At 43.9% G+C, this 26,419-nt stretch overlaps 1 protein-coding gene across 2 annotated transcripts in view; it reads left to right on the top strand.

Annotated features, from left to right (window-relative positions):
* DLG5 (discs large MAGUK scaffold protein 5) overlaps window positions 1-25,642 on the top strand; it is a 204,877-nt gene extending 179,235 nt beyond the window's left edge. For both annotated transcript variants that reach the window (XM_054034358.1, XM_054034357.1), the window contains 11 exons: window positions 860-993; window positions 3,131-3,295; window positions 3,638-3,821; window positions 6,592-6,740; window positions 7,144-7,314; window positions 8,566-8,762; window positions 9,235-9,378; window positions 9,606-9,733; window positions 10,636-10,745; window positions 19,811-19,920; window positions 23,960-25,642. In XM_054034358.1, the coding sequence (XP_053890333.1) occupies window positions 860-993; window positions 3,131-3,295; window positions 3,638-3,821; window positions 6,592-6,740; window positions 7,144-7,314; window positions 8,566-8,762; window positions 9,235-9,378; window positions 9,606-9,733; window positions 10,636-10,745; window positions 19,811-19,920; window positions 23,960-24,063 (1,596 nt within the window). In that variant the 3' untranslated portion in view covers window positions 24,064-25,642. The remainder of the gene's footprint in view (window positions 1-859; window positions 994-3,130; window positions 3,296-3,637; window positions 3,822-6,591; window positions 6,741-7,143; window positions 7,315-8,565; window positions 8,763-9,234; window positions 9,379-9,605; window positions 9,734-10,635; window positions 10,746-19,810; window positions 19,921-23,959) is intronic.
* The last annotated feature ends 777 nt before the right edge of the window (window positions 25,643-26,419 follow it).

Raw genomic sequence — 26,419 nt, 5'->3', positions numbered from 1 at the left:
ATTTTGTTTGCTTAACATTTCTACTACTTAGTAAACAAATGCAGTTGTGTGAGTATAAAATTAATGCACAATATCTTGTGAATGAGAACCTGTCTCTCAAAATATAAATGATTCAATAACAGGGATATTCTAGATCATCATACTAAAATAATAATTCTCTAATTCTATAAGAAGTTTTATCACAAATTATTCATCAGTTTTTACTTCACTAAGTGTGTCTTGTGTAAAGGATAATGCTGCCTTGAAGGTGGCTGTGTAGAAGGCACAAGTCTGCTGCTGCAGTATTTGTGGAAGATAGATGTACCTGAAGCAAAATCATGGAGCCAAAAAACCAGAAACCTGGTGTTTGAAATTCATAGCTAGATCCAGAGTTTGTGTCCTGAACCTATCGGTACTTAAAATCATTCATCATTAGGGTTGCCAATTTTGGTTGGATGTATTCCTGAAGATTTCATTACATGACATAATCTTTAATTCCTGGAGACTCCAGGCCAATCCAATCATGGTGTAACATGAACTAGCAAATATTCTAACAAAAACCAACTTCAGGTGCTATTTCACAATCTTTGCAGTACTTCAAGAGAATGCTATCTGTCATCCAAAAAGAAAAGCATTTCAGGATTGTCATCAAGTTGTCAAATTTTAAAATTGCATTGATTCCTCCAAAGGAATAATTAAATAGTAAAAGAAAGATCAGTAGTTCTATAGCTGCTCTTTCTCCCCCTTCTTCAGACAACCATCTCGCAGCACTCCCGCAGATTGAGAGACTCGTGTTTCAAAAAGCAGTATCAGCAAATCAGGATGCTGCAAGTTCTATAATGATTTTGGATGTCTAATGTCTTATATTTATTCATTCTAGTTCAATGGAATAAATCTGAGAAATGCTACAGAACAGCAGGCTCGACTGATCATTGGACAGCAATGTGACACTATTACTATTCTGGCTCAGTACAACCCACATATGTATCAACTTGGCAATCACTCACGATCGAGGTAAAAGTTAGCTAGACCTTGAAAATGCTATTGTCTGGTCTGTGTCATTTATCAAGATATTTAAAACATTCTAAACTGAGACTAACTAAAGATGTTTTGATTTAAAAAAAAAAAAAAAGAGTGCTTAGAAAAAACAAAACAAGGTGAATAGCATCCATTTTAAAACCAAGGCATTTGTTTTATTTGTTTTTTTTTTAATACTAAACAAGGAAAAATTAACTTTTCAGAAACATGAAACTAAAAACAAGTAATCACACATTGGTTTACTGTAGGAGCACTAGTAGCATTGACACTTTGTCAGAAGAGTACTGAATTTTCTCAGAGATGTGGGGGGGGAGAACCTACTGGCCTTTGAAAAGGGGACTCTTTTATCTAAAGTATACCGGACTACATATCAAAAAATAAGGGTTTGTTTCTGTAAGAATCCACTTGGATCTTCAGAAACAGGCTGATTCAAGCAAAAAGGGGGGAAGGCAGAAAATTTGCCCTCTGGAGAAGCTACTTGGACATTCACAGAGGTAAACTGTAGTGTTCTTAAGAGGAAAAAACAAGTTAATGACACTCTCAATATTTAAGCAGCCACATTCCTTGGTCAGCTTTAGTTGTTACTGTTGTCCTCTGCTTGTAGCAGGCGTGTACTGTGATAAGCTCAGGCCTTGTCTAGACTACAGGGAAAAGTCGATTTAAGCTACGCAATTTGAGTTACATGAATAGCGTAACTCAAGTGGATGTAGCTTAGATCTACTTACCCACGGGGTCCACACTATGCTTCCCGTACTCTTCTCAATCCAGTGGAGTACAGGAGTCGATGGGAAAGCGATCTGCGGTCAATTTAGTGGGTCTTCACTAGACCCGCTAAATCGACTGACCACCGATGCCTCGCTTGCCGCACGTCAATCCCCCGGTAAATGTAGACAAGCCCTCAGTATAAATGCTAGGTAGGTAACTATACACAGCTGCTGGGAGTGACTCTTGCAGCCTCAGTCAGCAGACTCAGGCTAGCAGGGCTCGGGCTAGCACGCTAAAAATAGCTGTGTAGATGTTGCTATGACATTTGGGGTCAGGCTCTCAAGCCCCACTCCCCTCCTTCCCCCCCACACACCTTCCGTAGGCATCAGAGCCCAAGATTCAGCCCCATCTGGAACATCTGCATTCCTATTTTTTAGTACCCTAACGTGAGCCCCACAAAATAGCAATAGTGACTCCGACTGTGAAACTCACTCCCAGCAGCTGTGTAGACATACCCATGGTGTCCTGATTTTCTGTTCTTGGCAGGTAAGGAAAGCAGAAACTGATTTGCAAATAGTATTTTGTTTGTAATTTTTAAATGTGCCCTTTAGAGCTTCCATAAGTACCCTCATGTCGCATGTTGAGTTCTACATGTCCATTTACAGTTACCAAAACTGCAAATCGCTTTTGTATATGCAGATAATACATTTCAAGACACTGCAGCAGCCTTTAAGGAGGCCTGGTGAAGGTGCAGCCCTGTCTGATTTGGGATCTTAAGCAGCTCTTAGTATTTTTATAAAAACTTTTAAGCGTTTACATGTCAGAGGATTCCCCAAAAAGTATTTGAAAACCAATCCCACTTCAGTTAAACTACTAATAGTCTTTTGAGACATGATCACACTTAAAACTCAACTGTCTCTTTCACTTTCATAATGTTCATTATGACAATGCTTGCATTTCCATGAGGCTATTGGGATTTCTTAAATGATATTCCCAGTATAGACATGAAAAGACATTCCCAGGGCATTTCCAAATAATTTAATTCTGATTATTTATTCAGAAATAACAATAAAAAGCAAAAATATACTAGTGAAGAGTATAGTTCCCTGTAGAAACCAAGGACCTAACTGGGAGGTCTGCACAGAGAAGTCTTTCAGAACAGAACCCAAAGACATTAGCTATAACGCTAATGCAAGTTTGCCTAGAAAGAAATTTAGAAGGCTTATACTGATTGCACTATTTTGAGATTTCTCAGTTGATTTCAACTTGATTATAGCCCTGATTGAGATTTCAGGGAAACCAGTATCTGAATGATTAATGTTCCTTGATGTCTGAAGTTAGTTTTGGTATTTGTTGAACTGTTAACATTTATCAATGTGTTTTACACCCTCTCTTGCTCTCTGTTTAGTTCTCGCTTAGAACCAGTGAGCAATCATTCCACTCCTCAAGGCAGTGGAGCTGCAACCCCTGACAATCATTCCATAATAGATACTGTGAGTGAACAGGATGAAGGAACAATGACACCTCCATCCAAACAAACCACACCTACAACTAGTCCCCGGAATTCCATGAGGTAAATAGTCTGACCATGTCATTTTCTGCTTTCCGAAAGTGAGGGGAGGACAAGACATAAAATGAAACGTGCTTCCTGGAGTGCACTGACATTTTTCAATAGACAGGAGCCTTGAGATAAAACAATTTTCTTGTTTCTTGCAGACCTATTTGAGAAGCACTTCAAATACAAATGTAGTAACAAGATTAGCTTAATTGAGAACAACATAGGAAGCATGAAGTTGAAGTTATGCTGTAGAGATGTAATAAGGAGGCCAATAGACTGCTTTTGTTCAGATGACTAGTTGCACTTGAACTGTAAATGAGAGCAGCTAATACACTGTTTTCAAATTGCTATTGAAAGGGTCCCTGTGGACACAAACAAGAGGACCCCCGAACCAAGAAATGTTGTCATTAAAAAATCCCAAGTGGAGCTTGGAATCCAGATATGTGGTGGAAACCTGCATGGAATATTTGTGTCTGATGTAGAAGATGACAGCCCAGCAAAAGGACCTGATGGACTAGTAACGGGAGACATGATACTTGAGGTAAACTGTGAAGATACAAAATATAGAAGACATATTCCCTTCTAACGTTTCAAATTTTTAAAAAAGCATGTACTTGAGAGCATGTCTGATGGCAGTCCAACAAATTGGTTGTTGCTACTAGATTCCTTACAGCAGAGCACTGCCTTGGCAGGTTTGATAGCTACATGCAGTTGCCCACAGGAACTACATTGTTCTCTTTTAGGTTTCTGTCTTAAAGCATTCTTTTCTGCACTTCATGTTAGGCCTTGCTTCCGCTAAGGGCACTCAGCAAAAGTTCCCCCCACTAAGACCAGTTCATTTCCACCAGTGTTAGTTACCCTGGAAAACCTAGTGCAAATGGACAGCCCTCTCAAACGTTAACAATGTCTAAGTGATGGTATGAGAACTCTGAGTCTGTCTGAAACAATAGCTGTGAGATCTGTGAATTGTCCCCATCATTTCAATGGTGTGTTAAGACTTCAGTCTCATAAGCATTTAAATGGAGGGGAGGGATAGCTCAGTGGTTTGAGCATTGGCCTGCTAAACCCAGGATTGTGAGTTCAATCCTTGAGGGTGCCAGTTAGGGAACTGGGGTGAAAATCTGTCTGGGGATTGGTCCTGCTTTGAGGAGGGGGTTGGACTAGATGACCTCCTGAGGTCCCTTCCAACCCTGATAATTCTATGATTCTATAAAATGCCAACAGGAACTATTTCACAGGTGATGATTTTAGCAGAAATGTGCTTATTTTCCATTGTTGGTTGGAGTGGCAACTGGGTCAGGGTGTTGTGGGGCAATTAGTTGTTGGGAAATGTGAAATGACCATTATCAGAAATTAACCTCTTTTTCAGCCAATTAACCTCTTTTTCAGCCACTGTTTACCTAGTGTAGACGTGTTAAACGGCTTTGAGCCACAGTTAGCACAGTTTCATCTGTCTGCAGTGGGGGTTTGCAGTGGTACAGCCACACAGATGGCTGTAATTAGGACAAACTCTCAGTACAGAGAAGACCTCAGACTGCTCTCAGAGGAGAATCATCCATTTCCCAGAACGAAAACTGTCCCGTGACCTACACTGCACTTACTCCTTGTCAGTACAAAAATCTGCAGCACACTGCAAGAGTAACAACTGCAGCAGCATACAAAAAATTGGATTAGTATGAAAACCCTAAATTGCCCAAAGAACTCTGTGCTGATTGGAACAGACTGTTGAGGGGAAGGAGTACCCCATAATTTTGTGGTCCCTCCCCATAGCTTGGGCCTAATATACCACTGAGAGCGCAGGGCCTTGGTTATAACGCTCACAATTAAATATTTGGCAATGACTGGCAGTACACGGAGGCTTATCTTTGCTAAAGACAGGGAGTTTAGAGTACAAACCACACATAAGCCTGAAGTACCAGTGTTGGTGTACATGTACTAGGAGTTGAGAATTACTGTTCTAGAGGGTAGTAGGCTCTAGATGGGAAATCTTGAGCCCAGACTCTGTAGATGGGATACAACAGCCATTATGAACTGCAGGCCCTCTCCCTGTTTTGGGCGGCGGGGGGAAGAGTGTGAGGGAAGCAAGAAGAAGGGATGATCCGTGTAACAGAGAAGGTTGGTCGTGCCCTTGTGACCTTGGGCAACCCGTTAATCTTTCTGTGCCTTGTTTTTTCCATCTGTGAAATGGGTATATTTCCCTACCAGACAGGGGTGTTGGGAGGATAAATACATTGTTTGTGAGCTGCCCAGATACTACTGTGATGGAATCCTTGTGAGTACTTTGGGAGATGTTCCCATTGTACCCGCTTAATCCTGGATACTCGTCCACATGTAGGAGGTGTGCAGGGTTTGTTTTTAAGTTTTACACCTTGATTCAGACCACTTGATCTGCCTAGGAATCCTAAAATAAAAATCGTGGACTGAACAGAAACACTGGATTTATGGTTTATTAAAACAATCTGTACCCCACTAACCTCCTCTTTTTGTCCTCTGATTGCAGAGGTGTTAACGCCACTCAATTTTGAATAGTATCTTATAATATGTGCTCACTACTTATGCTAACAATCTGTTCCACCCTGCATTTTGCTGTGACTCTGGGAGTACCTTTCCCAGACCTGAAGGAGAGCTCTGTGTCTCGCTTGAAAGCTTCTGTCTCTCACCAGCTGAAGCTGGTGCAATAAAAGAGATTACAGCCATGTCTACAAGATTATGCATGTACGCATACAGCCAGCGCATTGTGGGATGGCTCCTGAAAGCCATAACAGTTGACATAAGCAACATACTGTCTACACTGACACTGCGTTGACCAAAGTACATCGACCATGACTCTCTGCTGCTCGGGGAGGTGGTGGTACAATCAGCGTAAAGATGCGTTGACGGCGGGAGCCAAATTTAAGCGATGACGTTTCCATACCTAACACTGTAGTGTAGATCAGGCCTACCTCACCCACCTGGTCTTTCTAGGAATCCTAAATAAGATCTCCTTGGAATCTTGTGATTTTCTGCTTTTGTGTCTGGAACAGCTAAGGGAATATGGTAGCTTTTTCCCTTTTTGTGTATATCCACTGCGTTTTCTTCAGGGATTTTTTAAAAATTCTACTCTCTGTCTCAGTACTGGATATTTTAACTGGTGCCTACGCTAGTTTGTATCGTGCTGTGGTGAGTTTTCCTTTTACACAGGTACAGGCCATTGGGAGAACCAAACTCCCATTTCACATGCTTCCTCAGGCTCCACTCTAATCTTACAATCTATTAAGATACAACATCAGCTCTGAGACCTCATGAGTTTTGGGTTTTTCTGTATTTTACAGTATGGATCTGTTGATATGCGAAATAAAACAGCTGAGGAAGCCTACCTTGAAATGCTGAAGCCAGGAGAAAATATAAGAGTAAAGACTCAGTACAGAATAGAAGAATTCAACAAGATTAAAGAGTTACCTGGAGATGGATTCTATATCAGGTATTAACATGTCCATTAAATAGCTTAGTGCCTTAACTATTTTGCCAGCAAGAATCACATGTAACTGCAAATAATTTAAAAGTAAAGGACCATACAAAGCTGCTAGAATAGTATGCTGACCATTGTATGCAAGGGGTCAGAGAGGCAGCAAATTTCGGCTTATGTTGGAAATTCAAAGCACAATGCCCTATCTCGGCTAGCCCTTGATTCTTTGCAATTGCTGAAAGTGTGCAACCTATATCCCAAGTGTAGCTGCCTACTTCACTGTGGGTACATGGGCATTTAGAATGTTAGAGACCAACTCCAGCAGAGAGTCATTTATTTTCCTCACTGTCTACACGACTTGCTTCACTTGAGATGGTGGAGCTTCATTTATAGATTCTATTTATGTCTCTCTTTGCAGAGCACTTTATGATCGGCTGGCAGAGGTGGAGCAGGATTTAAACTTTAAGAAGGATGACATTTTGTATGTTGATGATACTCTACCACAGGGGAACTTTGGTTGCTGGATGGCTTGGCAGCTGGATGAGAATGCTCAAAAGCTAGAGAGAGGACAGATTCCCAGCAAATATATGTAAGTGACCTCAGTGATAAATTGCTTCTTAAAGTTCCTGAGTGATGAGCTATAAACAAAAAAGAACCGGGTTTGAGTCTTCAAAGCTGTGTGATTCCTGTGAGGTATTAGTTTCCTAGAAGTGTTATTTTAGGGGTGGCATGTTTTAATAACATCTAATTAAATAAGATGTTATGTCAAGTCATTTTTAGTGCTGCTAATAGTAACCTCCTAAAAGTGGAAAGGACACACAGTACTGTGCTGTGAAAGAAGATTCAGACAGTAACCTAAGTGACTTTACACAGAAATATCATCTAAACTGGGGGTGTCAAACTCATTTTTAGACAGAGCCACTCGCTTTTGAATTATGATTTGCGTAAAGTGAGGACTGTGTACCCAAAACAATCCCCTATTACCAAAGGGAAATATTCACCAAGATCAAGGGCAGAATATGATCCTTATTCAGCCATTAAATTTTTAGCTGCTTAGTGCAGTCACATTCAGTATCACTCAGCAGGCAAATCTCACCTTTTAAGATCACTGCTATTTCTGCCCTTCCTTTCTCTCCTTTCATCATAAGAACTTGTAAGCAATTTTGACAATAGAAGCTATGCTAATGCATAGGATAGCTGTTACATTTGAAAGCACAGTATAGACATAATTATCCTCACACTGTTCCTGTGAGATAATTAAGAAGGAATTGACCCCATTTTGCAGACAGAAAGATATCTACTGTGTGTACAGTAAGTTTGCTTCCATTTTAAATACAACTGCATGATAGTAATTTTGTGTTGGAATGTTAAACAAAACTAGTCACTTAGTTTGCAGAAACAATAATGGCAATACAATGTGCCTCATCTTATAACCAAAAATGTGATACCTTCCATTCTGTCTATGTAGGGGGAGATTGACTTTCACTGGGAATTAGGGGCCTAATTACCTTTAAAAATCTCCCCCAAATTTCTCAACCAGAATTTGTCAAGCTCTTTCTAGCGCTATTATATTTACCCACATTCTAGTGTCCCTGAAGAAAGGCCCAGAAAATCAGACTCAAGATATATAATATATGGGATATATTCTTCCAGTGTTGATCAATAGTAGTTTCAGGTTATGGATATTCTGTTGATGCTGCTTGAGATCATTTGGCAATTGCCCTAGACAAGTTTTCCTTAGTGATGATACATTTTTCTTTTCTTTTGTGAAGAATGGCTCTTAAAATCCCTATGTGTTTGTGCTAACCTGAATACAATTATTCAATCCATTTCACTGTAGGATGGACCAGGAGTTCTATAGGAGACACAGTATGTCTGAGGCTAAAGATGAAAACAGCTCCACTAAGACTTTGTCAGCAGCAGCTCGAAGATCATTCTTTAGAAGAAAACATAAACACAAGCGTAGTGGTTCCAAAGATGGAAAAGATTTACTGGCTCTTGATACAATCAGTACAGACTCCATTCCTTTCTTGGATGGCAAGTGCCTTTGTTATATTTAGTTTTCTTAAGGCTATGAAAAAACACCTGAGAGAAGTGTGGTTTTCTGATTGATCTGCATATAACACTGGAGAATTATCTGTGTCCTATGACACTCATTGTCCTCAGGCACCAACATAGGCATTAAATAACAAGCCAGATCATCATCTCAAATTAGTGCTTGTAGTTTCTTAATTTAAAAAGGAAAAAGTCCATCCCCTGATGTATGAATATTAAAATTTAACCTTTTGAGCAGGGTTGGCAAAAAAAAAGCCTTTTGACATTTATGCCACCAGCATGGTTTAAATTCTTTAATTCCATCTTCTCATAACAGGACTACAGGCCCTTTGTCCATTGCCAAAGATTTATGTTCAAACCTTTTGTAATTAGTTGTGTGTCCTTTATTTATCTGAACAATACTGCAAAAAAAATTTTAATTGTGCATAAGTGACTTTTTTGTTACTCTTTTTAGATTCTGTGAGTCTGGCTTATCAGCGTGTACAGAAGGTGGATTGTACCTCTCCCAGGCCCGTACTCATTCTAGGACCATTACCTGATGCTGTGAAGGACATGCTAGTCAAAGAATCTCCTGGAAAATTTTGCAGATGTCCCCTTGGTAAGTGTACAAGTAATGAGAGCAATTTTGAGTGTTTTGCCATGTAACTTTTATTTGTACTTGTAGAAATAACACAATCATCTGGCGTAACAACTGGATTAAAGGGTAGCACAAAGATTCTAGGAGGGGGAGGAAAAAGCAAGACTGTGAAATTCTATCCTGTAAATCTTGTTCTGTAGTTAAGAAATATAAATGAACGAAGTATCAATTTTTGTTCTCTGAAACAGAAGTGATGAAAGCTTCCCAACAAGCCATCGAACGTGGAGTGAAAGACTGTTTGTTTATAGATTACAAACGAAGGAGTGGACATTTTGATGTGACAACAGTAGCTTCAATAAAGGAGATAACAGAGAAGGTGATTGTCTCTTTATGGTATCTTCTCTTGCTCTCCAGTTCACTGTAAAATTTACAGATAATTATTATATACTGTATTTCCTGAAAAAAATTGTACTAGTGCTGATATTGTTCTGTTTCAAAAGATTACCAAAGAATTGTTCCCAGGGCATTTTCTTCTTGAGGAAAAACAAGGTAATTTAATATAAGTGCAGTTACCTTGTTTCATCGTGTCGCTATTTAAAGACTCTTTTATAATCCTAGGTATAGAGAAACTGGTTGTGTTAGTGATTCTTTAAGTCATCTTAATATTAGTTAAAAAAAGAAATTCTGTGCATTGCATAGTTTGAATTAACTTTTTATTTTTAAAAATATTTGTAAATACTTTGTTTTTTGACACTGCTCAGATTGCATAAAATTTGCCAGTGGATAAACACTGCAAGAAAGAAACCGCTAAACCGACTTTAACAGAATTAAAATGTGTTCTGTCAAACCAGATATATACTCTTACTGCTTAAGGAGTAGAGCTGCATATTTGGTCTAGTTAGGAGATATGAAAGACTATTTATTTGTTCTTAAAGACAAAAATGAATGAATACCTAAATCCTTTATCGCAGTAGGTTTGAGATTAATTGATTCTCAAATAAATGCCTGTTCTATTAATAGATTTTTTTGGTACTCTAAATGGGGTTTATTGTTTTATGTATTTTTGTCAGCTTAAGGATTGATAAATCCTTTACATACAATGCACTTTGTAGTTACTGCCACAACATATTTTATGTGTAAAAGGAGTTGAAAATATGCTTAATGGCCTGTCCTATAAATGTAAAGCAGAAATTTCATTGAGTTACTGGGGTTTCACTGGGGGATTAATAGGATCCTTGTAAGTTTGCTTATGCTTTCTACCCAAATATTTGTTTTTAGGATTGTCATTGTCTATTGGACATTGCTCCTCATGCCATTGAACGGCTCCACAGTGTTCATATCTACCCTATTGTCATCTTCATTCGATACAAAAACGCTAAGCAAATCAAGTAAGTGAGGAATATAGCTTACGGCCACTTGTTTTGTTATACAGTAATAGTTTGTATAGTCCGTTTCATTGTAGTATCTCAGAAAACCTTTATAAATGTGAATCAATTAAGTCTTGCAACTCTCTTGTGAGGTAGGTAGACTTATCACCATGCAACAGAGGGATAAAATGAAGGGACTTCGGTAACTTACCATGTTTTGATATAAAGCATATTAAGTAGTGCTGTTGATGAATCACAGTTAACTCATGTGATTAACTCCAAAAATTAATTGTGATTTAAAAAATTAATTGTGATTAATCGCACTGTTAAACAATAGAATACTAATTTGCATTTATTAAATATTTTTGGATGGTTTTTCTACACTTTGAAATATATTGATTTCAGTTAAACACAGAATACGAAGTGTACCATGCTCACTTTATATTATTATTTTTATTACAAATATTTGTACTGTAAAATAAGAAATAGTATTTTTCAGTTCACCACATACAAGTACTGTAGTGCAATCTCTTTATCACAAAAGTGCAACTTACAAATGTAGATTTTTTTTTTGTTACATAACTGCATTCAAAAACAAAGCACTGTAAAACTTGAGAGCCTACAAGTCTACTCAGTCCTACTTCTTGTTCTGCCAATCGCTCAGAGAAATAAGTTTGTTTACATTTACAGGAGATAATGCTGCCCGCTTCTTGATTATAATGTCACCTGAAAGTGAGAACAGGCTTTCGCATGGCACTTTTGTAGCTGGCATTGCAAGGAATTTACATGGCAGTTATGCTAAATGTTTGTATGCCCCTTCATGCTTCAGCCACCATTCCAGAGGACATGCTGATGATTCTCATTAAAAAAAAAAAATTCATTAATTAAATTTATGACTGAACTCCTTGGGGAGAATGGTCTGTTTTCTGGTGGTTTTGCCTGCATTCTGCCATATATTTCATGTTATAGAAGTCTCAGATGATGACTCAGCACATGTTCATTTTAAGAACACTTTCACTGCAGATTTGACAGGTGATGAAAATGAACATGCATCGGTCCTCACTGCTTTGGATCGTTATCTAGCAGAACCTGTCATCAGCATGGACATGTGTCCTCTGGAATGGTGGTTGAAGCATGAAGGGACATATGAATCTTTAGCGTATTTGACACATAAATATCTTGCAACACCGGCTATAACAGTGCCTGTTGTCACTTTCAGGTGACATTGTAAACAAGAAGCAAGCAGCATTATCTCCTGCAAATGTAATCAAACTTGTTTGAGCAATTGGCTGTACAAGAAGTAGGACTGAGTGGACTTTCTAGGCTCTAAAGTTTTACATTGTTTAATTGTTGAATGCAATTATTTTTGGTACATAATTCTACATTTCTAAGTTCAACTTTCATGATAAAGAGATTGCATTACAGTACTTGTATTAGGTGACGTGAAAAATACTATTTCTTTGGTTTTTTACAATGCAAATATTTGTAATCAAAAATAAATATAAAGTGAGCACTGTACACTTCATATTCTGTGTAGTAATTGAAACCAAAATATTTGAAAATGTAGAAAATATTCAAAAATATTTAAATAGTTTTCTATTATTGTTTAACAACGTGATTAATTGTGATTAAACACAATTAATTTTTAATTGCATGATTAATCACGATTAATTTTTTTAATTGCTTGACAGCCCTAATATTAAGTTATTTGTCTTCAAGTAAACAGTGCTTAGATGCTAATGAAGGCCCAAACATGAATTTTGAAGCGCATCTATTTAAATAAAAAGCCACCACCTCTTTTAAATATAACCAGAAAATGAATCAGATGTAGTAAAACTCTGTAAAGCTGTACTAGCTATTGGCCAGATTTTCAAAATATAAAGAAACTGCTGCTGTTGAACACTCTCTTGAAAAGTTGGCCAATAGCTCTTACAGCTACTGTTTTAGAAAACCAAGTTAAATATAATAATATTGTGAAAAATTGAACTGTTGACACAGGAAGTCATGATTTCTCAGTGCTCATCAAAATTAGGTGTATTAGCATGTTTCCATTGGGAGTACCTGTCCTGGGCATCAAAAGTTTAATAGTAGGATTTTCAAAAGCACCTAAGTGATTTAACACAGGTCTCATTAATTTTCAGAGGGATCTGTGCTCCTAGATCAATTAGATGCTTTTGAAAACCACCCTAATAACTAGGACAGTGTCTACAATAACACCAACACTGGCCTACCTCAGCATTGCAAAGGCAAGCTATCTCCCACTTCTATCTGCTTTTTACCATTTCAAACAGAAACTCGCCTTTACTCACTAATACCTAGGAGAGCCTCTGTTTGTTAGGGCTCTGTACCTACCTAGCCCAGTTGCTCCAGTATCCAAAGTGTGATAGCGAAAACGTCGGTTCTTCTTCGAGTGATTGTTCACGTCCATTACACATTAGGTGTGCGCGCGCCGCGTGCACGGACGTCGGAAACTTTTTCCCTTAGCAGCTCCCGTCGGGCCGGCGGGGCCGCCACCTTCCCGCCAGAGCGGCGCCCCGCTCCAGGGTATATATATCCCTGCCGACCCGACCCCTCCAGTTCCTTCTTACCGTCCGTGGCGGCGTTGGAACAACTCTGTCTCTCGTCTGAGAGTGTCCCTTAGCACATTAGAGTTATCTAGCAGTTAATCAGTTAGTTGTGTAGTGTTTAACCAGTAGTTAACGGCTCATTAGAGTACTTAAAGTTCCTGCTGGGGTTGTTTGTTCAGCCCCGGCACCGGCCCCGGGCGGTGGGGTATGCCACACGCCCAGGGTTTTAAGGCCTGTGCCACGTGCCGCAGGCCTATGCCATTGAGCGACCCCCACGCTTCGTGTCTTCGTTGCCTGGGGGAGGCTCACCAGAAGGAGCGCTGCAAAATCTGCAAGGCCTTTAAGCCCAGAACTAAAAAAGAGAGGGACTTTCGCCTTAAGCAGCTGCTCATGGAGATGGCGTTACAGCCCTCCACTTCGACGGCACCGTCTGCCTCCGTGCGGAGCGCCCCGGCTTCGGTGCGGGAACCGGCGCCGGCGGGTCACTCGAAGACCGCGGCACCGACCCAGCGGGGAAGTGCACGACGCCGATCGTCTTCGCCGGCAAAAGTGAAGGGCCAACCTAAGGCCCGAGGTCGCTCCCCGCACAAGAAGGCGGCACCGGTAAAGACCTCGAGTGCCCCTAAGGCCGACACGGCCTCATCACGGACCCCGGTAGTGGCTCCGGCGCCGAAGGGCCCGTCGAGCCCCGGGATGAGCGCGTCGAGCGAGGATGCAGGGCTGGAGGAACTGGTGGAACAGCCCTCCACTCCGGACACGTTTGAGGCAGCTAAGGACCTCATTGCCTTGTCCGTCGAGGCCCCAGCACGCGCTGAAGGCGCCCCGCCTATGCTGCCGCGCAGAGGCAAGCCGGAAATGGTGCGCCCACCACGGTCGCCGTCTCGGCACCGTTCCAGGGACCAGTCCCGGTCGAGCTCCGCCTCGGTGGACTCCCGGTTGCCCTCGGCGCAAGAAGCACCGCAGCAGTCGGGCTTCAACAAACGGCCGGCACCGACTCAGCAACCGAGCACGAGTTGGCACCGCGAAGCATCGGCGGCTCGTTACCCGAGGCCGACCAGCCGTAGCCGTTCCCGGTCCCGCCATCACCGGTACCGTTCCAGGTCCAGGTCGACGAGGCGCCATTCCAGGTCCTGGTCGCGGAGGCGCTACTCCCCAAGACCGGACCGGCACCGTCCCACGGCCCCACCGTGGCCTTCCAGGTCACCGTCCGTGGTCTCGGGGACTGACTCAGACCGATACGGCGGGTATGCCCGTAGGTCACAAGCCAGCAGGGACTACGGTCAGTCACAATGGGGCCAGCCGAGCCAATGGCCATTCTGGACACCCTGGGCCTACCACCAACAAGAGCCCCCATCGGGAGCCTCGAGATCCGGGCCATCCCGGTACCGATCCCGCTCCCCGCGGCACCGTCCGCCATCGTATAGGGAGGCAACGGTCTCTAGACCACCGGAGCGGGAAGGAGTGGACTCGGCACCGAGTACGGTACCGTCCCAATCCCACGCGGCGGGTCAGGCCGCAGAGGAGCAATTGGCTGATGCCGGATTGCAGGACAATGAGGATGGGCAGAAGGCCCCGACCTCTTCCTCCTCGCCAGATGAGGCGGTAGCGGGCACACTGGTGTCCGGCCCTCCCCCGATTGACCATCGGGCACACCAAGACCTGCTCCGCCGGGTAGCCCTCAATCTGGGCTTGCAAGCGGAGGAAACCATAGAGCAGGACGACCCCATGGTCGATATCCTGAGCCCAGAGGGCCCCTCCAGAGTCGCTCTCCCGATTATACGGACAGTACAGTCCAACTATAAGACGGTGTGGCAAACACCGGCCTCCAGTGCGCCAACTGCAAAGGGAGTGGAGAGGAAATACTTCGCCCCATCTAGAGGGTTTGACTTCCTCTTTCTACATCCATCCCCCTGTTTGCTGGTGGTCTCGGCGGTCAACGAAAGGGCGCGACATGGCCAGCAAGCTCCTGCCCCCAAGGGCAAGGAAGCTAAGAGATTGGACCTATTCAGGAGGAAAGTCTATTCATCGGGGGGCCTGCAACTGAGGATCGCCAATCAGCAGGCGATTCTAAACAGGCACAATTTTAACTCTTGGGCATCAGTCGCCAAGTTCAAGGACTCCCTCCCACCTGACGCGCATCCGGAGTTCACGGCCCTGGTGGACGAGGGAATGGCAGTGGCCAAGACCTCTTTACAGGCCGCACTGGACTCAGCCGACGCTGCGGTTAGAACAATCGCGTTGGGAGTCGTGATGAGGCGTTCGGCGTGGTTGCAGGCTTCAGGTCTCCCGCCGGAGGTGCAGACCACGCTGCAGGACCTCCCGTTTGAAGGTTCGGGCTTGTTTTCCGACCAGACGGACGCCAGGCTACATAGCCTTAAGGACTCACAAGCGACCCTTAAGTCGTTGGGTATGCACACGCCGGTAACGCAGCGTAAGCCCTTCAAACCCCAGCCGCCGCAAAGGCATTACCACCCTCGGCCCCGACACGAGCCTTACCGCCGTCGAGGCAGGGATAACAGGCGGAGACGTAACAATACGCCTAACCAGGGCCAGAATCACGGCCAGGGCAAGCCGCAGCCAGGAAATAAACCAGGCTTTTGAAGCTACGCCCGAGGACAGCGTACCACTTCATATACCGGATCCTCCTTTGGGTTTCAAGGACCGTCTGTCCCAATTCTACCGGGCCTGGTCGCGCATAACATCGGACCGCTGGGTCCTGCGCACAGTGAAGGCGGGCTATACCCTCCAGTTTTCCTCGCCCCCTCCCTGCCATCCCCCTTCCCCGTCCCTCTTCAGGGACCCTTCTCACGAGCAACTCCTCATACAGGAGGTACAGACCCTTCTTGCTGCAGGAGCAGTAGAAGAGGTCCCTCTGGACCTAAGGGGAAAAGGATTCTATTCCAGATACTTCCTGATCCCCAAGGCGAAAGGGGGCCTCCGTCCTATCTTGGACCTGCGCGATCTGAACAGGTTTCTGATCAAAGCGCGCTTCCGTATGGTCTCCCTTGGAACTATTATCCCATCCCTGGATCCGGGGGATTGGTATGCTGCCCTCGATATGAAAGATGCCTATTTTCACATCGCAATCAATCCGGCCCACAGGCGTTTTCTGCGCTTCGTCGTCGGCCAGCGCCATTTCCAATTTACTGTCCTGCCCTTCGGCCTGGCGTCAGCTCCACGGGTGTTTACGAAGTGCATGTCCGTGGTAGCAGCCTTCCTTCGAAAAAGAAGGATGCGTGTGTTCCCGTACCTGGACGATTGGCTACTCGCGGGCAGGTCGGAGGCCGAGGTCCGATCTCACGTGACGCTGGCCTTGCAGACGTTCGACAAGCTCGGCCTCCGGGTCAACGTGCCGAAATCCACGTTAGTCCCCACACAGAAGCTGGACTTCATAGGTGCTACCCTGGACTCGGTAACCGCGCGAGCGAGTTTACCAGAGGCACGGTTCATGTCAATTCACGGGGCTGTAAGCTCGGTCCAAAAATTTCCCACGACAACGGCAAGGTGTTGCATGCAGCTTCTGGGGCATATGGCAGCTTGCACGCACGTGGTCAGACATGCCCGGCTGAGACTCCGGCCTTTACAGTTGTGGTTCGCCCACACGCATCGCCCCAACAGAGACCCATTGGATCAAGTAGTCACGATCCCGAACCAGGTGCTCAGCTCGCTACGCTGGTGGCTCGATCGCCAGCAGGTATGCGAAGGGATCCCCTTTGCTGCCCCACAACCCACTCTGACGTTAGTGACAGATGCATCAGACATGGGCTGGGGGGCGCACCTGGGGGAACTGCGGACCCAAGGGCTGTGGTCCGGAGAGGACAAGCTGCTTCACATCAATCTGAAGGAGCTAAGAGCGGTTCGCCTCGCCTGCCAGACCTTCCACGCCTTCCTAAAAGGTCACAGCATGGCAGTCCTGACGGACAACACTACCGCCATGTTCTATATAAACAAGCAGGGCGGGTCCCGGTCTTCTCCCCTCTGTCACGAGGCACTCCAATTATGGAACTTCTGTATAGCCCATGCGATACACCTCATCGTGACGTATCTTCCGGGAATTCAGAACGGCTTAGCAGACCGCCTCAGCCGATCTTATCGAATGCACGAATGGACACTGAGAGGAGACGTCCTGCATTCGATCTTCCGGAGGTGGGGGTTTCCCCGGGTGGATCTATTCGCCACCAGGGACAACAGCCAATGCCCTCAGTTCTGCTCGTTCCAGAACCTCAGCCCGGGATCATTAGCGGATGCTTTCATGATCCCATGGGGAGGGAGCCTAAAATATGCCTTCCCTCCATTTCCACTTATACACAAGGTTCTTCTCAAGACCCGCAGGGACAGGGCAACGATCATACTTATTGCCCCGGCCTGGCCTCGCCAGCATTGGTTCACGTCCCTGCTGGAACTGTCCGTAGCCGATCCAATCACCCTTCCCCTCCATCGCGACCTAGTCACGCAAGACAAAGGTCGCCTACTCCACCCGAACCTGTCTTCGCTTCATCTCACGGCATGGTATCTCTCTGGCTGAACGATGCAGAACACAGGTGCTCTCACCAGGTTCAGCAAATCCTCCTTAATAGTAGGAAGCCCTCTACAAGGGCAACATACCTGGCGAAGTGGAAAAGGTTCTCCCACTGGTGTGAGCCTCAACGCATACAGCCTTTACAGGCCTCGGTTCCGTCCATCTTGGACTATTTACTGCACCTCAAGAATCAAGGGCTTGCGCCCGCCTCAATTAGAGTTCACTTAGCCGCTATTTCGGCTTTCCATCCGGGAGAGTTGGGAGTGTCAGTATTCTCCAACCCCACAGTGGCCCGATTCCTCAAAGGGCTGGAAAGGGTGTTTCCCTACTCACGCCCGCCGGTTCCGACGTGGTCTCTGAACCTAGTCCTAAATAGACTCATGAGTCCTCCCTTTGAGCCCCTGGCCACTTGCTCCCTCACGCACCTCTCGTGGAAGGTGGCGTTTCTCGTGGCCATCACGTCGGCCAGAAGGGTATCGGAATTGAGGGCCCTCTCGTCGGAACCACCCTATACGGTGTTCCATAAAGATAAGGTGCAACTTAGGCCGCACCCCAAATTCCTCCCAAAGGTGGTGTCACAGTTTCACATGGGGCAAGACATTTGCCTACCGGTGTTTTTTCCAAAACCCCATACGGATCCTCACCACCGCAGCCTACATACCCTGGATGTCCGAAGGGCGTTGGCATTTTACCTGGAGCGGACCAGGTAGTTCCGCAGAACACCCCAGCTGTTCATTGCGATTGCGGAACGTATGAAAGGCTTGCCTATCTCGACACAGCGCTTGTCGGCATGGATTGTGCATTGTATACGCACTTGTTATGAGCTCGCCAATGTTCCGGCCCCGGAGATCCGGGCCCATTCGACTAGAGCCCAAGCGTCCTCAATGGCCTACTTGGCGCAGGTCCCGATCCAGGAGATCTGTAAGGCAGCCACCTGGTCGTCCATACACACGTTCACAGCCCATTACGCGATCCATCATCAGACCAGAGAGGACGCGATGGTCGGCCGGGCTGTGTTACAGTCAGTTGTACCTTGACTCCTACCCACCTCCAATGGTAAGCTTGGGAATCACCTAATGTGTAATGGACGTGAACAATCACTCGAAGAAGAAAGAACGGTTACTTACCTTCTGTAACTGTTGTTCTTCGAGATGTGTTGTTCACGTCCATTACACTTCCCACCCTCCTTCCCCTCTGTCGGAGTCTCCGGCAAGAAGGAACCAGAGGGGTCGGGTCGGCAGGGATATATATACCCTGGAGCGGGGCGCCGCTCTGGCGGGAAGGTGGGGGCCCCGCCGGCCCGACGGGAGCCGCTAAGGGAAAAAGTTTCCGACGTCCGTGCACGCGGCGCGCACACACCTAATGTGTAATGGACGTGAACAACACATCTCGAAGAACAACAGTTACAGAAGGTAAGTAACCGTTCTATCTTTGTTTCATACTTACGAGAGCATTTTCTAGAGATGGGCTTGAACAAATCCATGGATCTAAATGCTCCTGATGCTGGAAAAATGTTGATCTGGAGGAGGACTTTACAGCTTGTCCCTAGTTTTCCCCCCTCTGTCACCCCTTCCTCCCAATTTGTATCATGAGATTCTCCGTTTATTTGCAAAGTTTAATAAATGAATTTACATTTTAAGTCCTTTGAAAGAGCAGTTTCTTTAATGTTGCTTTGATTAAAGTGTTTTTTCAAAGTGTAGGATGATCTGAGATGTCTGAAAATATCCCTTAAAACTGGAAAAGTTGGAGGTTTTTTTCTTTGCTTTCACTGACTGAATTTTTGCTAATATTATGCTGTGTTTCCTATTACAGCAATTCATATGCCTTGGCTATCACTTAACCTTATATTACTGGTAATATTACACTGAATCTCCAGATGGCGCTCTCTGTATGCTTGAAAATTAATCTGAGGCTTGGACGTTAGATGAATTACAGACAGTTATGATAGAGTCTGTTGAAAGAATAACTGTTAAGCAAATGTTTTATTTCTTTTCTTACAGAGAGCAGAAAGACCCAATCTTTCTGAGGGACAAAGTTACACAAAAACATTCCAAAGAACAATTTGAGACAGCTCAAAAAATAGAACAGGAGTATAGCAAGTACTTCACAGGTTAGTATTTACCATAATCATCATTTCAGTAAGAATACAGTAGCAGGTCGTTCCAGTTAAACTATGTTTCAAAAGAGCCTTTAGTACGTAGCAGGTTTTTTGTATTTTTTCTCTCCCTTGGTTCTGGTCATGTTTGTGTTCTGATTCTTTTTAAAGAGAGAATAGATATAGATATATATAGATATGGATATATATATATTTTTTTTAAAGTCACAGGTGCTTAGTCTATAACCGGGGTGGACAAACTTTTTGGCCTGAGGGCCGCATCGGGTTTCAGAAATTGTATGGAGGGCTGGTTAGGGGAGGCTGTGCCTCCCCAAACAGCCAGGCATGGCTCAGTCCCCGCCCCCTATCTGATCCTCCCCCCCGCTTCTCGCCCCCTGACCTCCCCCTCCCCCCTGAGACTCCTCCTGCTCTCTGTTCCCTGACCACCTCTGGACCCCCCCGCCCCTAATTGCCCCCCACCGCCCCATCCAACCCCCCCTCTTCTTCCTGATTGCCCCTCGGGACCCCTGCCCCATCCACCCCTCCCGCTCCCTGACCGCCCCCAGAACCCCCGCCCCGACTGCCCCCCACCGCCCCATCCAACCCCTCCTCTCCTTCCTGACGGCCCCCCACCCCACCCCCGGGACCCCTGCCCCATCCAACCGTCCCTTCTCCCTGACCACCCCTGGAACCCATGCCCCCATTCAATCCCCCTGTTCCCTGCCCTCTGACCGCCCCCACCCCTATCCACACCCCCGGCCCCTGACCATCCCCCGAACTCCCCTGCCCTCTATCCAACCCCACTCCCTGCCCCCTTACTGCGCTGCCTGGAGCACTGGTGGCTGGCGGTGCTACAGCCGCACTGCGCAGCATAGAGCACCAGGTTAGTCCAGGTTCTGCAGCTGTGCTGCCCCAGGAACTTGCAGCCCCGGTGCCCAGAGCATTGCACCCGCGACGCAGTAAGCTGAGGCTGCGGGGGAGGGGCCAGGGGCTAGCCTCCCGGGGCAGGTGCTCAGGGGCCGGGCAAAACAGTCCCGCAGGCTGTAGTTTGCCCACCTCTGGTCTATAACATGGAGTTTGGTTTTAGTATTTAGAGTATCTTCTATATACTATAATGACCTCTCAAAATGACCCATAGTGGCACAAATGACCCAGTATTGGGAGCATTATGGTGAAACTACATGAAGTGTAAGTGTTATTGATGGGAATGATGTGACTGTTGCCATAACATTACAACATGCATAGATTTTTTTATTCCTGCTATAGTATGATGTATTGGCCTAGTTCCCGCACCCTATCTGACCCTCCCCCCTGCTTCTTGCCCCCTGACACCTTTCCCCCTCCTCCCCCCCACCGGACCCCTGCCCCATCCACTCCTTCTGCTCTCTGTCCCCTGACCACCTCTGGATCCTCCACCCCTAACTGCCCCCTGCCGCCCCCTCTTCCTTCCTGACTGCCCCCCACGGATCCTTATCCCATCCAACCACCTCTTCTCCCTGACTGCCCCCAGTTCCCCTGCCCCTAACTGCCCCCCCACCACTGCTCCCCACCGCCCTAATGTAAGAAAGCTATAATGGGATTTAATGGCTTTGGGATAATACATATTGATATGACATGTTACAGTGGGGTTTAAGAAGGCGGGTACACCGTTGTTGGAATTGAACCATTATACATAATCATATCAGAGGTCTGTTTTAATGGCATAGCTCATAATATGAGCCCCTGAACATATGAGGAATGTTTTTTAACATATTTTACCCGAGACAGTGCTGCAGTACTTAAAGGATACTTCAGCTCGTTTCAGTGCACCAAACTCTTCTGCATAAACTCATAACAGTCAGGCTGAAATCTCAGTACCATAGAAGCGAATGGCCCCAACATTACACAAAAGCATGAAGTGCTTATAATAATAATAATAATTCCTAGCCTTTATGTAGAGCTGTAGTCCTTAATGTTTCTTTTAATTTAGAAGAAATTCTACTGCGATTTTTTTTTTTTTTTTTTTTTTTTTTTTTACAGAAGTGGCTTTACATACACACACACACACACAATATACTGTATCTTTAGGGACGGGTCTGTCTCTCCATAAGAAGGTATTACTATTGCATGTTGAGAAAAGTCACAAATAATTAACAATGGCAGTTTTCCAGCTTATTACATAAGAGAAGTACTCCATTTTCAAAGAAGTGACCATGAACCTTGTAAATGTGCACATAACTAAACACATGCTATCCTCTGCTCCTTGTGTGTGGGTGTTGCACCCACTTGTTGCATATTTTCTTAACTGAGGCCCAATCCTGTAACAAACCATGTGTGACCAGAGACTCATTGCAAGATGAGGGGCCTTAAAATGTAAGTTCTTTGAGGCATGGACTTGTACGGTGCCTAGCAGTTTGGGTGCCCCAATTTGATGCTCCTGGATGCTACTGAGACAGAACCAAAACAGCTGTGTTAAAACTGAATTATACTTTTGACATACTAAAAATTCCCAAGCTAAGATTCAGTGCTTAACTGACATGGCAGTGTTCTGAGAAAAAGTGTTTAGTTTAAGCATAGAGCGATATGTAATCTTGCACACAATAGCTTCTTCTCCCTGGTGTGAATACTTAGAGGTCTGAACCCTGGGGCTGCTTCAGTAACCAACACTTTTTGGCTAATAGCCCATTCAGGCCATCTTTAGTTCAGAGACTGCACACTTGGTTTGATCTGTATTGCGTTTTAAATGCCCTTTTGCCATGTACAGACCTGTCATTTTTTGAGTCAGTGCATTCTACTTCCAAATTCTCCTGGTGTTGATACGGCACAGTGTGCTGCGACAATTAGAATACATTTTTGTTTAAGTGGTATTCAGTTCTAAGCTGAGAAGAGGAAAAAATGTCTGCCTCTTGCTATTTTTTCCTATTACTCTAGACTAGCGTTAACTGTGGTCACAGAGGCTTTTTCAGGCACAACTATTAAGACATGTAAGTCACTCTTTAATGTTTTAAAGCTCCCATGGCCTGCTCTCCCTTGTCTACACTGATTTCCCCCCCACACACACTACTGATGTTGCAGCTGAACAATTGCTAGAGCAAGGACCAGCAGGCAGGACATTAAGAATAATGTCAATACAGGGAAGGCCCAAGCTTTGGGATTATTATTATTATGGTTAAGTCCCATTTCCTGTTCCTAACTGCCTGCTCTAGTTATTTTGCATGGCTTTAGAGTCATGGGCAAAGTTTATTTTAGTGGGTAGCACCATGATGCAAAACTCTGGCTGTTAGTTCTTGAGACTGAGCTCTCCAGGACGGATTTCTCAACAAGAAGGCCCTTGCCTTTTGAACATGTTCTGCTTGGCATTCCGCCCCCGCTGAGTTTGGCATGTCTACGAACACTATGCACGGTGTATTTATGGCTATTTGCGTCTCCTCTTCCCCCCCCCCCCCCAAAAAAAACCCAAACAACCCAACATAGTTCTCTCAATTTGCTTCTCCTCTCCCCCTCCCCCCCCCAAAAAAACAAAAACCAAACAAACAACCCAACATAGTTCTCTCAGTAAGTTTGTAGTGGCAGCAACGGTGGTTTTATTTAGCTCAGCCCTATACAATTAATTTTAAATATTTGTAAACAGCACCTAGTTGCTACAGCTATAGTTTCTATTACTATATAAATATTAAACCTTGAACACCCCTTGCTCAGAAGTGTGGGTTTATTATTATATAACGGGGTTCTGGCCAGCTTTAGGGGTAATGAACAAATTCTGCTACCTGCCTCTGAAAATAGCAAGCAAGGGACTCAGTAACAAAACGGTTATCTTAGTTGATTATATCCAGGGCTCTGACTGCCTTCCTTTGTCATTTTAAGGGTTAGCAGGAGCATCTGCATATTAAATACTTAACCTCTCTGCTCTGTTTATCATTGTTATTGTTTTACCCACATTCATGTATCTGCCAGTTATCCAAGTGGTTAATTTATGCACGGTCTGTTGATAAATACTATGTAGGAAAATACCTGGCTAAGAATTGCTTTTTCCAGGGCCTGATGTGTGTGATTGAGGTGTTCTTTATTTTTGTAGGTATTGTCCAGGGAGGAGCCCTTTCAAGCATTTGCACTCAGATTATGACAACTGTTGATCAAGAACAAAATAAAGTCCTGTGGATTCCAGCTGGCCCGCTATAGATATTTGCCGTGAAACTCTTCTATGGATGTAACTAACAGTTGGCTTTTCTTTTTGTCCAATGGACACTGTCCATTTTTATCTCTATAGAGATATAAATGATTGATTTATGAAGGGGATTGATACACTGAACAAAAAACATCCACAAGGTGTGCTGGAAGAGAGATATCACTTTATCAGAAGAACTTGTATTTTATGGTGTGCTTTTATACAAAATAGAATGGGATATAACGTAGGTGTACTTTTTCATAAGAGATTAATTTAGTGATGCTGCGAAACAAAAACCCTTTAGAATGACAAGTTTACAAAAACCTTTTCCAAGTATTTGGTTGTTGATGTTTACTTGAATGTCTTTTTTTTTTTAAGTTTGTTTCCTTTCCCCCAAATGAGGCATATCTCCAAAATGGAGTGATGTTTTTACATATGAATGAAATGGTTGTGGGCAGTGTGCTTCTACCTTGCAATTCTGACCATTTCCGAGCACACTGTTGACATGACTACCGGGTAATCACATGGGTTTTGTGAACGGTACATTTTGGGAGTGAGCTCAGAAGGAAGTGCACTCCTCTACAGGGCAGACCACTGTTGATAAAATACAAACGCTTGTCTGTCAAAGATACTGTTTTTCGTTTTTATGCATGGATCGAATATTTAAACATCATAATATATCTGATCAATCTAAACTTAATGTGTGTTGAGAAATATTTTTTGGTTGTTGGGCCTGGATTAAGTAGAGATGGGGAGAGTCAATAGCTAGGCCTAGCATGCTGTGTTTGTCACTTTTAGAGACTGTAAATATTGAAAGCTTATGTTGGTGCAATTTTGCAGGGTAATTCTTAAGCATTGTACTTCAGTGTGTAGCATTCACATAGATTTTTATTTAATATAAGAACAGTCACAGTTTTAGGGCTTTGATTAAAAGCCTTTAGGGGAGGTACCATAATTGTTAGTGTTGTCACTGTCAACAAATAAGCAATCGTTTAGTTTTGGTTACAAGACTTATGTACCCATTGTACCAAACTCCATTGTATCAGTTCCCTTTTTGTTTTTGCACTTCTGAGTCTGTGTTCCTAACACAAAATTTGTTTTTGTCTCTTTTTAACTGTATGTCATGTTTGTAGATACTGTACTTCAGTTGTTCTTTTGAAGTAGAACTGTTTCTCGGTGACTGTTCCTAACATTTCATTATGTAGCAAGAAGTATTTTGTAGTTTTACCCAACATTGTGTAGTTTTGCTTTTATTTGCAATTTTTTTAATTAAAAAAGGGATTCTTCTTGTACAGTTCTTCAAAGAAAAATTTGGTCCTAAATTTTAACTTCTGTTTTCCAGATACTGTTTTTATAGTTCAAAGTACTTTAAAAAAAATAAATATAGGAAATGTATTGATGAATTACTGGTAAAAATACTTTACATGTTGAGGGACAGCAGTTATATTTTTTTTAAGTTGAGATCAGAGATGGACTCTAATGGTACAATTGAAACAGACAGGTACAGTTCTGACTTGGATTTTCTGTACTAAAAATAAAAATGTCACTTTGTATAAAAAAAAGTAAAGAAACTGATTACTGTGTTAAATGACAGTCAATTTCTAGAACTTGACTTGTGCATAAGAACTATTTATATATTGTATATTCTCACTTTTTACTTGAGACATATGGAGCCAATTTTAGTTCTTGTACTCATAACATTTGCACATATAAAATCTTCATTCTGTAGACTGAAATTGACATGTGTGCTCTGTACACACAGGCTTTCTCCACAAAATAGATTCTGCAGGCATAATTTGTACGCTTACCTCCAATTCCCTGGGTTTTCAGGGTGTTGGCAGAATTCAGACTTGTCAATAGATGTTTCAGGGATACATTCCTTTCTGAAGCACCTGCCAATTGAGATAACTGATGAAAAACTGTCCCTTACCTATATTTTTATAAGTAAAACATTAATATCAATTAATCTAACCAAGTTTTCATGTTCTGCAGTAGGCCATCACATGTCTACCAAACTGGTGATCCATTACCCAGGCCTGCACAGGATCCGTGTCCCTTCCTACTCGAAGAAAGGAAATTTTGGGGTGGCACATATACATATTCTTCAGCATAGTGAGTGTCCCAGTTCATACAGTGGTAGTTTTTCAGAAGTGTATAGCAAGGACAGCAAAACCATTTGGACTAATGTAAACAAAATTAACAGCTGTGAACAACATGCTTCAGTCATCTGGGAACCAGCCTAACACCATCCTCCTAGCAACACCCTCATGCAAGACTTGGAATTCAACTACTAGGTATGTTGTGAAGAAATCCACGGAGAACAGGGATTAAGTAGTGTGGCCTGAGTGCAGAAGAAAATCTTCTTGCCTT

Source organism: Malaclemys terrapin, chromosome 7 (assembly GCF_027887155.1).
Source record: "Malaclemys terrapin pileata isolate rMalTer1 chromosome 7, rMalTer1.hap1, whole genome shotgun sequence".
NCBI lineage: Eukaryota > Metazoa > Chordata > Testudines > Emydidae > Malaclemys > Malaclemys terrapin.
Note: the sequence above shows the minus strand (reverse complement) of the source record. Positions and strands in the feature narration are given on the sequence as shown.